The sequence below is a fragment of the Pan paniscus genome, chromosome 4 (genome assembly GCF_029289425.2).
Source record: "Pan paniscus chromosome 4, NHGRI_mPanPan1-v2.0_pri, whole genome shotgun sequence".
Taxonomy (NCBI): Eukaryota; Metazoa; Chordata; class Mammalia; order Primates; family Hominidae; genus Pan; species Pan paniscus.
In genome coordinates this window covers 37276960-37291255 of record NC_073253.2, presented here as the reverse complement: position 1 = coordinate 37291255, position 14296 = coordinate 37276960, and the positions used below count along the sequence as shown (strand labels likewise).

General features: G+C 35.2%; 1 protein-coding gene across 1 annotated transcript in view; it reads right to left on the bottom strand.

Moving 5' to 3' along the window:
* AP3B1 (adaptor related protein complex 3 subunit beta 1) overlaps positions 1-14296 on the bottom strand; it is a 291386-nt gene that overhangs the window by 8562 nt on the left and 268528 nt on the right. The window contains exons 25-26 of the mRNA XM_024928836.4: positions 9849-9946; positions 4553-4691 (exon numbers count right to left, since the gene is read on the bottom strand). Of these exons, the coding sequence (XP_024784604.1) occupies positions 4553-4691; positions 9849-9946 (237 nt within the window). The remainder of the gene's footprint in view (positions 1-4552; positions 4692-9848; positions 9947-14296) is intronic.

Sequence of the window (14296 nt, the reverse complement as noted above, 5' to 3'; positions counted from 1 at the left end):
AAAATAAATTTGAATATCTTACACAGGAAGTGAAGATATTCAGCTACATATTTAATAAATGCTTTTTGATGATGATGGAACTTCTCATTTTTGTAATACTCCTTATCATGCGTTAACTGTAATTTGGAAAACAGCAGATTGACGCAATGACCATAATTCTGTATCTCTCTCTTTTTTTTTTTTTTTTTTTTTTTTTGAGATGGAGTCTCCCTCTGTTGCCCAGGATGGAGTGCAGTGGACCATCTTGGCTCACTGCAACCTCTCCCTCCTGGGTTCAAGCAATTCTCCTGTCTCAGCCTCCCAAGTAGCTGGGATTACAGGCGCCTGCCACCAAGCCTGGCTACTTTTTTTTGTATATTTAGTAGAGACGGGGTTTCACCATGTTGGCCAGGCTGGTCTTGAACTCCTGACCTCAAGTGATCTGCCTGCCTTGGCCTCCCAAAGTGCTGGGATTACGGGCATGAGCCACCATGCCCAGCCACTCTGTATATCTCAATAAGATGATTTTGTTCTCCAAGAGCAGGTTTTTCAAGTAAGTACGACAGAAATGAAGATAAAGTTGAGTCTCTCAATAGTATACTGTTTGGTTCTGATCCTATCACTCATTTAGAAAATTACAACTAAAAATCATATAATCTAACAGTAGAGCTGCTTTCTCAATTGATCTTTAAAAGTGTTAACGAAATAAAAAATATCTCTGGTTTTTGAAGTGTATTTCATAAAACCTGTGCGCCTTTAATTGGCTTTTCTTAATGAGGGCCATTTTCTGTTGCTGTGTTAGGAATCATTTTCTATTAAGTGTTCAATTAAAATCTGTACTTTATACCATTACATACTTCTCCACATTAATAGAGGTTCACTTTTCCTTAGATAATTCTTACACTAAGTATTTCTTTACCTGGCATTTAATGTAAAAATGTATAAAATTTGAAGAGTAGTAGAAATAAAGTATTCCAAAATTAGGCAATGGAAACTCTATTCATTAAAGGGTTAGAACGAATACACTAATTCTTATTAAAAGTCCTCTCAGAAAGAAAAGATCCTGAAAAATTAAATAGAACATAAGCCAGCCAAGAGTAACTTATCATATTGAAAATTTTAATCTCTTAAAATACTAGTAGTAAAAATGCTTTTCATACTTGGTGTTTTTAAAAATAATCCTAAACTGATTACCATTAATAAATATTAGAGTGGCTTTGGTCCTACTCTTTATAAACTCAAAAACATAACTATCACAAAAGAATAAGGGAATCATTCAAAATCTCATAGGGATTTCAATTTTATCATTAGCAATTAAATAATATATAAACTTAGATATAGAAATGTATTAATTCCATGGAGTAGGGTAATATAATATGGAACACTATAGTTAAAAACATTTATTTCAATAAAGTGGTAAACAGTTAATTTATATTATTATAATGTAAACACTAATTCCTATTTCATTTTAAATGAAATTAAGAAAAGCAAAAAAAAAAAGTACAAAAGTACAGTTTTATTAACAATTGTTTATTTTTGTTTTAATTGCTATTAGCAAAAAGAATGAGAAAAAGTGTTACATACACAGGATAATAATTTATGTCAATATCTGTATAAAAAATAAAAATAACTTTAGGTGTTTGTTACCTGGAAGCTTTCTAAAATTTAGAGCATTATTACAGCCATACTTTAGCTATAAAAGCAAATATGAAATATTTTTCAATTCAGTATGATGGGACTTGAGAAGCAAGTTAAGACAGCACAGGCTATTCTTAAGTATCTACAGGTATTTTACTGACTTTTGACTCTGTAGTAACTTGGGCCCTCCCCCAGGTTACAGAGCCAAACACCAGGCCACTGATGATACGGCTAGAACAGAAAAGCCTCAAGACACTGTGGATGAGTATGAGGACCACGAACATTAAGTTTTGGGTTCAATCTCTGCACTCCAAAGTCAAATATAAATGGTTCTTAGTTGTGTGTCTCCTCTGCATTAGCATGGACAATTGAGAATTGATTGTAATTTTAATTTAAATCATTTGAGCAAGTATTACAGGTATTACATTCCAAGCCAGCAAGACAAATTACTGGCAAACTATCTTTAATAAGAATTATACAACTGTGCTAAGGGTCCCTCTAAGTCTATCTCCCAATAGGAAGATAGCTTTCATTTTATGTGGCTTTGTGACTTCACTTTTCTTCTTTCTTTTCTCTTTTTTTGAGACAGGGTCTCACTGTCACCCAGGCTGGAGTGCAATGGTGTGATCACAGCTCACTACAGCCTTGACCTCCATGGGCTCAGGCAATCCTCCTACCTCAGCTTCCCAAGTAACTGGGACTACAGGCATGTGCCACCATGCCGGATTTAATTTTATATTTTTTGTAGAGACAGGGTCTCCCTATGTTGCCCAGTCTGGTCTTGAACTCCTGGGCTCAAGAGATCTACCCACTTTAGCCTCCCAAAGTACTGGGATGACAGATGTAAGCCACCTTGCCCAGCCTTGACATTTTTTCTTCTAAGAAACAAAAATCTAGACAGCTGCCATTGCTTTCAGAAAAGTTAAAAAAAAAAAAAGAAACCCAAAACAACCTATACACAAAACAAAACTAAACTAGATGTTCCAGCATAAACAGTGGCTACTCTATATTAAAACAAGACTGCAGTATTGCTGGATACTAGGTGTTTCAGGTAAAATTTCATACTGAAGAAGTTATACTTGATAACACAGCATTTTGGTGTTTTAGTAAATTCAATAATTCCAAGGACCCATAAACAAAACAAAACAGTTTCTGTTAGAGAAAATTACCTAGGAAAGTGAAAAGAAGTATTTAAAGCTTCTGAATAAAATTAGAACAGGAAAACTCAAAATATTTATTTTCACTGAAAAGGCTTTTGTTACTCTTTTCCCTATTGAACAACATTAACTGATAAATAAGTTGTATTTTTGTGGTGGTCTGTATCATGACCTTACATCCATTTTCTTATTTTATCACCATCCTATGTGAGATAGATAGAGCTTGTCAAAAACTAAGAAATGAAAGACACCGGGCGCGGTGGCTCATGCCTGTAATCCCAGCACTTTGGGAGGCCGAGACAGGTGGATCATGAGGTCAGGAGATCGAGACCATCCTGGCTAACACAGTGAAACCCCGTCTCTACTAAAAATACAAAAAATTAGCCGGGCGTGGTGCCGGGTGCCTGTAGTCCCAGCCACTCGGGAGGCTGAGGCAGGAGAATGGCGTGAACCCGGGAGGCGGAGCTTGCAGTGAGCCGAGATCGCGCCACTGCACTCCAGCCTGGGCGACAGAGTAAGACTGTCTCAAAAAAAAAAAAAGAAATGAAAGCATGAGACCTCTTGAGCAACTTAAAAAAAAAAAAAAACAGTACAAGGTAAATCTATTTTTCAACTAGTACATGCAGTTTTTATTCCGCCGTGATTAGTTCAGTGAAGTTAGGCAACTACGGATACAGTAATGGCAGGTCAGCTCTTCTGAAGTCAAATCTAATGTTCTTTCATAGCTATCACAGAATTTCATTTCAATCCTCCCTCACTTTTTTTTCCTGCCACCCATTTCCAAACACATAAGGAATGTAAAGCACGTAAGAAGTTATAACTTCCCCAAGATTACCAAGCCCATTAGTGGCAGAGTTAGATCTAAAACCCAAATCACCTGTAGCATTTTTCATATGAGGCCTCTCTTGCTCCTGTGTTAACTTAAAAAAAAAATGTTTTTTAAGGTCTGCAGGCCTTCCCTTTGATGCTAAATTTGTTTTCTATGATTGATAGTAATATAAGAAAGGGCACACTAAATATATAGTGTGTAGATATTTTTAATGGCAGAAGTATGCCTGCCATGAGATGGTTTGCAACGAATTCCCTTAAGCTCACAGAGGACTGTGCAATCACCAAATGGATAAGAGATAATTATTTTTATCTTTACATTCATTTAAAGCCACTGGCATTCATAAAAATACAAGAGGGCAAACATTAATCACATTTTCTGCTGCCTTTCAGGACAAATAACTTGGATCTCATATTTCAGATGCTTGGTGATAGAAAATATTACTGGTCTAAGAAACAGAAGCTGTATTTACCCCCATGTTGGTCATCTAGCAGCTCTTTATTTACTGGAAGCAGTCTTAGGGGATGGCTATCAAAAGGAAATCTGTATGTAGTACCCAAATGTCCTCCCTTTCAATTAAAAAAGTCCAACTATACTGCTTTATAGAATAGTTCTTCCTGGACATCTACTGAATCTGGTGAAATAAGATAAACTCTCAACCATCTCATAAAGGGTAACTTTACAAATTACCAAGCTATTATAAAATGTGAATATGCTCTGCATATCTTTCAGGAAAGACCATGCCAGTATGATAAGGATGCTCTGAGATGGGAAAGACAGCCTTAATGCAAAGCAATCAACAACTATACCATCAGAAAAAAAAGGGAGTGTGTGTATATATATATATGTTTAGGGGTTATTATTTCCAAAGAAAACAATGAATTTAAAATTATATATTTATACATATTCAAGTCATCGTCACCTCCACATCGTGTGTTAGTGAACCTACCTGTGTATATTATCCTGGCCAGAAGGGACTGCACCTACATTGGCTACATTTACAACCTTCTGAAAGATCACAGAGGGAGTGAAATTCTGTGGTGCAGCAATGATTACAGCAGAAGTTTCATTCATTCCTGTTAGCACTCCTGTAAAAGCAAAAGAAGGCTCCCTTTTATTAATTTCTTTTTGAAAATTACATTTACAGAATTTTAAGCTCATGGCCAAAATTTTAACTTTTTTTCAACAAAAGAAACACTACTTTAGGATGTAATTTACAAGATAATTATAAAACTAAAACAAAATGCAATTGTTTCGAAGTTTTTTAAAATCCTCATTGTATAGGAAAATGTGTAAAAATTCAGTAAAAAATCACTCAAATCTAATTTTAAGTATGATAGGATAAAAACTTAGAATCACACATATGAAATATCAATTTCAGTCTCTTTAAAGTATACTCAATCTGGGGTTTATGTAAACTAGTAAGCTTTTACTTCTTAATAATATATAAATGTATTTGTTACTATTGCTATTTTTCTCTATTCATTCAAAGATCTCTCATTGCCAAATGCTGCTTGAGAACACATCAAAGTAATTCCAGGATAACTAGCAGCAATACCTGGTAAATGGCCGCAGTATGACGGATCGAAGTTATCTCAACAGTGACTGGAAGTCACTGAAAATGCACAAGTATTTAGGCTATACTTAGAGCTAAAAGTACTTGTCTAGTGAATGTAAAGTGTTTTGCTGACAAAAACACTAATCGAAACTCCTGAAGCAAAAACTTTGAAAATGAAAGAAAAAATGAGAATCAAAACTCTTAAATCCCAGGGACATTTCAAATAATATTTAGGAGAGAAATTAAGTTAAGCAAAAGCATGAAAAAAAACCATACAGAGTTAATGCAAGACATGCCATTAATATCCAGACCTCCTGTAAAAATGTTCAGTGAACAAATTCAACAACATACCAAACAACTTGGAACAAATACTGAAATTTAGTGCCTGGGTTAAAAAACAAATTAATTACAACAAATGCCATCTATTTGGATCTGTGATATAAGTCATAGACATCTAATGGTTATCTATTAGAACCAATAACTCTTTGAGATATTTGATATGTGCACAGTAGTTTACAAAATTGATGAAAATAGTAAAAATCTGATTTCATGTTTTCAAAAGACCCTGCACCTTCTGGCATATATATTTAATTTAGTTATTTATTGCAAATGAAAACTAAAATTTAAAAGAATCCCTACGATTAACAGTATGAAAACACTAAAGCCTAACATTGTGAAAAGACTTTTGCCGTCAGTTAGAAAATAGAACTATCTAGCTTCTAACAACAAGCATTTTTCACTAACCACTTTCAAACTCTGGGAACACTATGTTCTGTCTTAGACCGTTTAACTTCAATATTAGGCAAAAGCTTTAAAAACTATACAAACAGTCAAACACTGCTTTTAAGTAAAGCACAGTGGCTGACATAACACTGCTGAGAGATGTGTGTACTCATTTAGGATTTAAACCTTCTCCATTAAGCTCTATTGAAGAGCAACTGCTGAATAAATGAATGCAACTATGTTTATGTTAAAAGCCTGTTTCCCGCAGCATGTAATTAAAGGAAATGTTGTACAAAGCCAGTACTTTTGTCAAGCTCCTGTAAATGGAAAGATGGATAGCACTCAGAGAAGTGAATGCATTGCTTCATATTTAACCTTAACACTCTTGTCATTAATGGTTTGTCTAACTTGTTCTATAAAAGACAAGGTACTGCTCCATTGAAGTAAAATTTAAAAAATCAACTAAACCATGCTTTTCAGAACAGAAGATTCATTATCGTCAGCTAATGTATTGGCATAAAGCAAAGTAACATCCTATCAAGTAAGGCACACATTCAATCTGCCTTCCCACCCCCCTTTATTTTTAACTCATGCTGTTTTATTGTTATAGGCAATTTGTACCACTCAGCATGACAGTGTAAACTGAATCAAGATTAATTTACATGCAAAAGAACACTTAGGAGAGCAGCATGGTAAGCAAATGTATTGTCTCGATTGCTGAGGTGGAAAAAGAACCTGGAAAGAAAAAAAGGTGCTCTAATTAAGGGGCATCAAATATGATTGCTTATGGTAGTTAAGGGCCAGAAAATAGTAAATGTCTGACCATTTAAAGAATTAGCATCTTGCTAGCTAGGAACTCATAAGATGGATGCATAAATCATAATAAAATTAAGTAAACATTTTAGGTTTCTTAAACCAGAGATTTTTCTAAATGAAAATATATCAGGTATTCCCAAATTAACAGGAAAGAAAAATAAGCAAAGGTTTCATTAAAAGTTCCTCCTAAAAAATAATACTTTAAAACACTGTAGAGCCTGTTCATATACAATAAAGGTAAAATCACTGGGAAAATATTTAAAAACTGTGAGGCTAAATAATTTGTGGCTTTATTAGAATCTATCTAAATTTTGGTGAAGGCAGTAGATAGCACTTACTTTAGGCTAATCAGCTGCAATTAACTGCTAAAAGGCAAACCAAATAACATAAAAAAATTTCAGAAAAATTTCTAAGTTTTAGATTTGTAATTTAATTCACAAGAAGAAAATGAATAAAAATTCAAAAAAAATTCTAAGTTTTACATTTGCAATTTAATTCACAAGAAGAAAATGAATAAGAGGAGGTATCTCGGAACACGTACTCGGCTTAGGCCTCTTGAAATTAAAACTGCGTGAAGAAACCAAATTAAATATTTTTAAGTAAAAAATAGATCCCATGTTATTTTCTTATTGAAAGCATCTCACAGCTAGATCATTAACTAATTCTGCAATGCTTGAAACTCATAGCAATGAATAAATCATGCTTCTGATGAAGGCTTATATACATAACCGTCAATACGTAGAATAATCTAATCTTTCATTTACCACTTTGACTACCAATCTTATTATATATATATAAAAAATGTTTAGCCATGAAACCCTAAACACAACAACTGAGAAAAAGTGATAGATCATGTTGCATATTAGAAATAAAACTTTTGTTTTAAAAAATATTAATCTAAAATGTAATACTCTGTTAGAACCACTTTTATTTAATACTGTACACTTTTCAGTTACGTATATCTTTAGAATAAAAATAGAACCATATTCCCCATGTTCCTTATTTATAATTTTTTCAGTTAAATTTAATTAACACATTTAACATACTTCTTGAGTTTTAAAATGTGTCATATGAAATAAGATATTAATTATGTAAATCCACTTTATTCAAGGTAGAAAAATCGGTTAAAGCTGGTGTAACACACACACACACACACCCCCCTTATATTTACTTGCATTTTACCTTCCAGAATTTTGCATTGATAAAATCTGAGGAAATGGATTTTTATTCTGATTTAGGCTTTTCCGTTAGTGAGAGATTTCTAGGTATCTTTTGTGGAAATAAGCTAAGCTCTTACTAGAGCAGTATAACAAATACATGTGTAAAGTTGAGGATTGAGACCTCTATTACCAAACCTGCTGAAATCTATAACTAAAAAGATGCTATTGAAAAGACTCTTTAAACCTGTGCTAAATTTGCCAGCATCAAGTTCCACATCAAAGAATGAATTCAGGAAGACAGAAAGAATGATACAGAAATGCCAAGAGACTTGCAAGGATTTACAAATACTTCACATAAACAAATTTTCAAATAGCTTTAATCAGAGTAGCCTTTCTGCTCTATTAAACATAGCAAACAGCTGCCAGATTTATTCAGACAAATAATCAACAACCATAGAAGTAAAATGGCAGAAGAAAAAGGAATTTTGGCAACAACTCCACAGAGGACCACAGCTATTCTCCAAGTGCACCTCTCTCATGCACTTAAGGTTCTGTATGGCTAGTCAGCGAAAAATCCCTCAGTCACAGCAGAGCACAAAAAATTTGATCGAAATATTAAGTATTCTAACCAAAAGCTGAGGGAGTGAAAGGGTATATAATAATCTGCTGCTTCAGATATACTTTAGCTGCACTTTTCAAAAAAAGAATATCCCCTTAACAATAAATGTGCCAAAGCCTTATTCAGTCACCGTGTGCCACTCACCTTGGTTTGCTGAGCAGATGTAAAGCAGAGAGGCAGGCTTTAGCCAGCAAAGGGTAAGAATAGCAAATATAAGAATCAATTCAATTTGTCAATAGAAAAATAAAATCACAAAGATAATTTTCCTCTATAGCAATAATCAACTTTCCAAGAAATGCAAATCCAAAGAAAGATTTCATCGTTCTTTTTTATTGCTTAAATAATGCCCAGCAAAAATATTACTATTAATTTATGGCCTTGTATGAGATTTTCTTTTTGACATTGTGAATTGCAAAGGCTTAGAGTAAAAACAGTATCTTCAGCACAATAGCAGAGTGCCAGGAAGCGTGCCCCTCTTCTTAGGTGTAGGTATTTGTGTGTGCCTAGTACGTTCTGGAAGTTTGATGGGTATGATTTACTACCTCAAAATGAAGGGATCTTTGATAACACCCTCCACAGGAAAAAATGGCTTAGATTCACATAAAGTTGTAAAAACTGCTGACTATAGCATTTAAATATGCCTTAATTTTATAAATGTTATCGTTAATTAAACACATAAAATCAGACAGTTATCTCCCCCTATTCACATACGAAAAAAAACCACCTCGTTTTTATTAGAAGGTATGTTTGACTCTGGGCCAACTACAGATATTAATACTTGCATTTTGCTGAAAATATTTTCTTTTTAAGTACTTATTTTAAAAATGTTTCAGTTCTAATAGGTTCTGACAACACAGCATTTCTTTAATATAGAATTAGGTCAAAAGAAACTAGAAGTATTTTAATGCCATAATTAGGAGTTTATTTTGAAGGATAAGGTAGTTTAATGTGTGCAGGGACAAATACATTAGTAAGACATAAAAAAACAGTTCTATAGTGAAAAAATACAGAAACATAACAATTATAGTGGTAGGACATCGGTAAAGTCCCCAATTCCTGGCACTTTGAATAATACAAAACCCATTAGTATATCATCAGGTTGACAAGCAACAACTCTCAGCATTGAAAAGGTGATTAAGAATTAATGTATCATTTAAAGACATATTAATCAATTTTCAAGTATGCCAGGAATGTAGACAAACATCTGTTTTTAAGGTTGTAAGTGCAAAGCATTAACAAAAATTGGAAGATTGTGCACTAATATCTGTTAATGGCTATGTACATATGAAAATTTATTTTAGAGACTGTACAGGAATAAGCACATATTATTTGGTATGTAAATTTCTAGTAAGTTGTAGACATCTCTCACCTTGCTCTTTCTTAAAATCTTTCTCTGACATGGCCACAGGTAAAAGCAGTTCTCCAACAGGTGGCTGAATATTAACACTGAAGCAATCATCCTTGGTACTGAAGAAAAACAATCAAAGCTGACTAAATGCTTCATAAATAAACATTCTTAATACTAAGTAGTTAAATCAATGCAATGAAAGCCTATGCTAGCATATACAGTATAAGACCTTTTTGGTTTAAACATCACAGCTAAAAAGGTTTAAACATTTTCCCAAACAACATTACTTGCAGAAAAATACATCTGTTATCTCAATCAAGATTTTTTAAAAAACAAAACTACACAGGTATAGTAAATTACCCCATTTGAAAAAGAACTTTAAAAAATTGCAGTAATTGTATATAACCACTACCACCAAGAGAAACACTTCATGCAGCTTATAGAGAAGTAATATTTTATCTCTAGTTTGCATACATCTTAAAGTATAGAAGATGAAATGCTTTAGTCTGAAACAGTTAAGATCTCTTTTTAAAAATATTAGTTTTAAATAAAGAAGAAAATAGAGTGACCATATTGTGTTGAGATAGGTGCTAATAAAGTAATATCTCATCTGCAAACTTGCTTTCCTAAAATAAAAAAAAGCGCCCTTATTTGCTAGTAGTGCTATTCATTGACATTATTGACCAACGTGGTAAAAGTTATTATTTCAAATGACGGGATATGAAGAATTTAAGAAAGCCAACCTTGTTTGTTCTAATATCAGATAGAAAAACAATAAGTGCATTTACCTAAGTCTCATGATATTATGATCAATAAAAAATACTAAAATTGTCTAAAAAATGTTTTAAAGTTAGATGTTTAGGGGTAGGTTGATGAGTGTATCCTAAATGATAGTAGTGTGTTTGGCGGCAAATAAGCAGAAAATCCGACTAACAGTTTTTTGAGAAAAAGGCATTGATCACTTATGATACAAGAAGTCTTAGAGTTACCAGTCACAGGCTCATTCAGTGGCTTAAAAAACCCTTTAGAGGCCTAGATTCTTCTAGCTTTCCCTCTGCCATCCTTACTATGTTGGCTTTCATCCTCATGGTTGCCACATGGCTGCTGTATCTCCAGGTACCTAGTTTACATTCCATTGAAGGAAGGGTGGTGATGAGAGAGTGTTGAGTAACTATGTCAACCAAATCTGTTCCTTTTTATTACAAAAGCAAAAGCTTTCAGGAAGTCCCATAGAGGGACTTCTACCTTCATGTTAGAACTGGATCCCACAGCCTGTGAGATGGTAGCTAGAGAAACAGGGATTGTGGATAAGAAATACTAAACATTAGCTTAAGAAACACTTGAATTTATTCATGTGTGGGTAGAGACAAATGACATAATATAAAAAAAGAACATAAAATCCACTTTTATTTTATGCTATTATGTATTGTATTCTTGTAAGTGGCCTTATATTTTTTCCATATGTGGATTGTTGAAGGCAAACCAATAAATCCAATTTATTTATCAATTAAATAAACACTTACTGAATACAAACTTGATCCTGTGTAGTGGGTGAATATCTGGGGATTTAAAGCCAAGTGAGATTGGCCCTTGAAGCTCACAAGTCTAGTGGGAGGGAAAGAAATTACACTTATAATGGAATGGCAGGCACTACCTTAGGTACGTGGAAAGCATTCTGCAGGAGTGAAGACTAAGTTTACTTCCAAGAGGAGAAAGAGGGCATTCTAGGCCTGTACTTTGGGAATGATGAGCAGCCTAATATGTCAACGGAAGAGGTTGGGGGAACATTGCAGAGTATCATATATAGTATGACCATTCATCCCAGTCCTCCCAGGAATAGTCCCAGTTTATGGCTGTTGTTGTGGAATCCTGTCCAGCTGGTGCCTCCTTTCACTCTCTAAAGTGTCCTGATATGTGTGATAAAGCATACGGTTACTTTACTCATATAACTAAGACAAAGGTGTTTCAGTGTTTCTTGAAGCAATGGGAAACTACTAGAGATTTTTGGCATAGGAAGGTAAATGGTCCCATTTATGTTTTAGAAACTCCAGTGGCAGTATGTAAGGTGGAGTAAGGGAGAAATCAAAGGCAGATACATCAGTTAGGAGTCTAAATTAACAGTCTAGGCAGGATTTTGATTTTTTTTAAGCATTTACTGTGTGTTTTTTACTTAAATAAAGCCTAAAAAGGATCTTAAGAGATAGCTTCTGTTATTTCAAATTTACTGATGAGAAAACTGAAAAGAAGTTGAACAATATGCCCAAGGTCACACAGCTAGTAACTGACAGCACTGGGATTTGAACCCAGGTGTATCTAACTTCAAAGTCCACATTTATTCCACTATAATATACAGCTTCCCCAGGGTGGGTAGCACTGGGCAAGGGGAAGATGGAATATTTTATGGATATTCTAGAACAGAAGGGACACACCTGGTGATGAATGGAGGGAAGAAACTTCACACCTTCTAATGTGAACAATTGGGTGAATGACAGTGTGCTGAAGGAGTTTAGGGACTTAAAGAAAAAGATTTGGCTTTAGCCACATTATATTTTGAGTACTGAGTTACCCAGGAAGAGATATTCAGCAGATAATTGGAAATACAAATCAAGAATCAGGAGAGAGACTAGCTGGGCATAGTGACAGGTGCTTACAGTCCTAGCTACTTGGGAGCGTGAGCTGGGAGGATTGCTTAAGCCCAGGAGTTTGAGACTACAGTGAACTATGATCACGCTACTGCACTCCAGCCTAGGTGATAGAGTGAGACCCCATCAAGAAAAGAAAGAAAAGAAAAGAAAAGAAAAAAGAAAGGGAATCAGGAGAGAGGACAGGGCAGTATGTAGGAGTCTGGAAGCAGTAAGAATGGTGTAAATGGTGTAGGGAAGAGCTGAAGCCTTATGAGTAGATAAAAATCATATAGGAAAAGAGGATACCACAAAAAGGATAAAGCGCAAATCTGGTGAAGACCCGTATTTAAGTAAAAACAGAAGAAAAGCAACTTGCAGAAGAGACTGGAGGAAGAGTGGTCAGGAAAAAAGGCGTGTGCCAAATATTGCAGGGAGGCAGAATAAGATAAGGGATAAAAAGAAGTATAACTGTCAATCTTAGCAAGGCCGTTCAGATTGCAGGAAGACTACACAATGCAGTGAGTTGAAGGGTGAAGGGAAGATTGGCAATGGAAGAAGGAACAGAAAGCAGAAGCTTCCTGAGAATGAAGAAGCAAAGGAATAACACCTAAAGAAACCTGAGCATGCTTAGAGGCTGAGGGGAAAGAGCCAGTAAGGACGAAGAAACAAAGAAATAACTGGTAGAGCAAGGTCTTAGGAGAGGTAAAAGAGGTTGGGATGAAGAGCACAAGAATGAGGTGAGCGGGTTAGCCCTAGAAAGGAGCAGGATACTTCTTTGGAAACAGCCGAAAAGGAGTGCTTAAGAGAGAAAGGATTGAGGGTAGGCTACTCGAAGAATGAGACCAAACCTGATGGAGGGGAAGACACAGCCACATTAAGAGAAACATGTAAACACTGGTGAAGGACTAGAAGAAGATGTATATATACATACATGGAATATATATATATATATATAAATTACAAATGAACTCAGTATGAAATTTAAAATTTCAGCTTCAAGTCACTGTATACAAAGTTCTCCAAAGTCAGAGGCACAAGACCATCCACTGAGGTATAGGCAAAAACCCTATTAATTATATTTATTTTTTCTCATTCCTTTTAAGGTTCTGTTTTTCTGGGAGACAGGGTCTCAGCTCTGTCACCCAGGCTGGAGTGCAGTGGTGTGATGACAGCTCATTGCAGCCTCGACCTCCTGGGCTCAAGTGATGCTCCTGTCTCAGCCTCCCAAATAGCTGGGACTACAGGCACATGCCACCATGCCTAGCTAATTTAATTTTTTTTTTTTTTTGAGACAGAGTCTCACTCTGTCGCCCAGGCTGGAGTGCAGTGGTGCAATCTCGGCTCGCTGCAACCTCCACCTCTTGGGTTCAAGCAATTCTCCTGCCTCAGCCTCCCTAGTAGCCGGGATTACAGGTGCCCGCCACCTCGCTTGGCTAAATTTTGTATTTTAGTAGAGACGAGGTTTCACCATGTTGGCCACGCTAGTCTCGAACTCCTGACCTCAAGTAATCTACCCGCCTCGGCCTCCTAAAGTGCTGGGATTACAGGCGTGAGTCACTGTGCCTGGCCTTTTTTTTTTTTTGTAAAGACAGAGTCTTACTATGTTGCCCAGGCTGATCTTGAACTCCTGGGCTCAAGTGATCCTCCTGCCTTGGCCTCCCAAAGTTGTGGGATTATAGGCATGAGCCACTGTGCCTGGCCTCTATTTTTGTATGTTTTAGTAAAAATACATGTTAGCCCAGTAAGAAATACAGACACATACATATATATACACACACATATATAATTACAAACAAACTTCTACAGAGTACATACTCAAAATATTTTTACTAATAAAGGTAAACA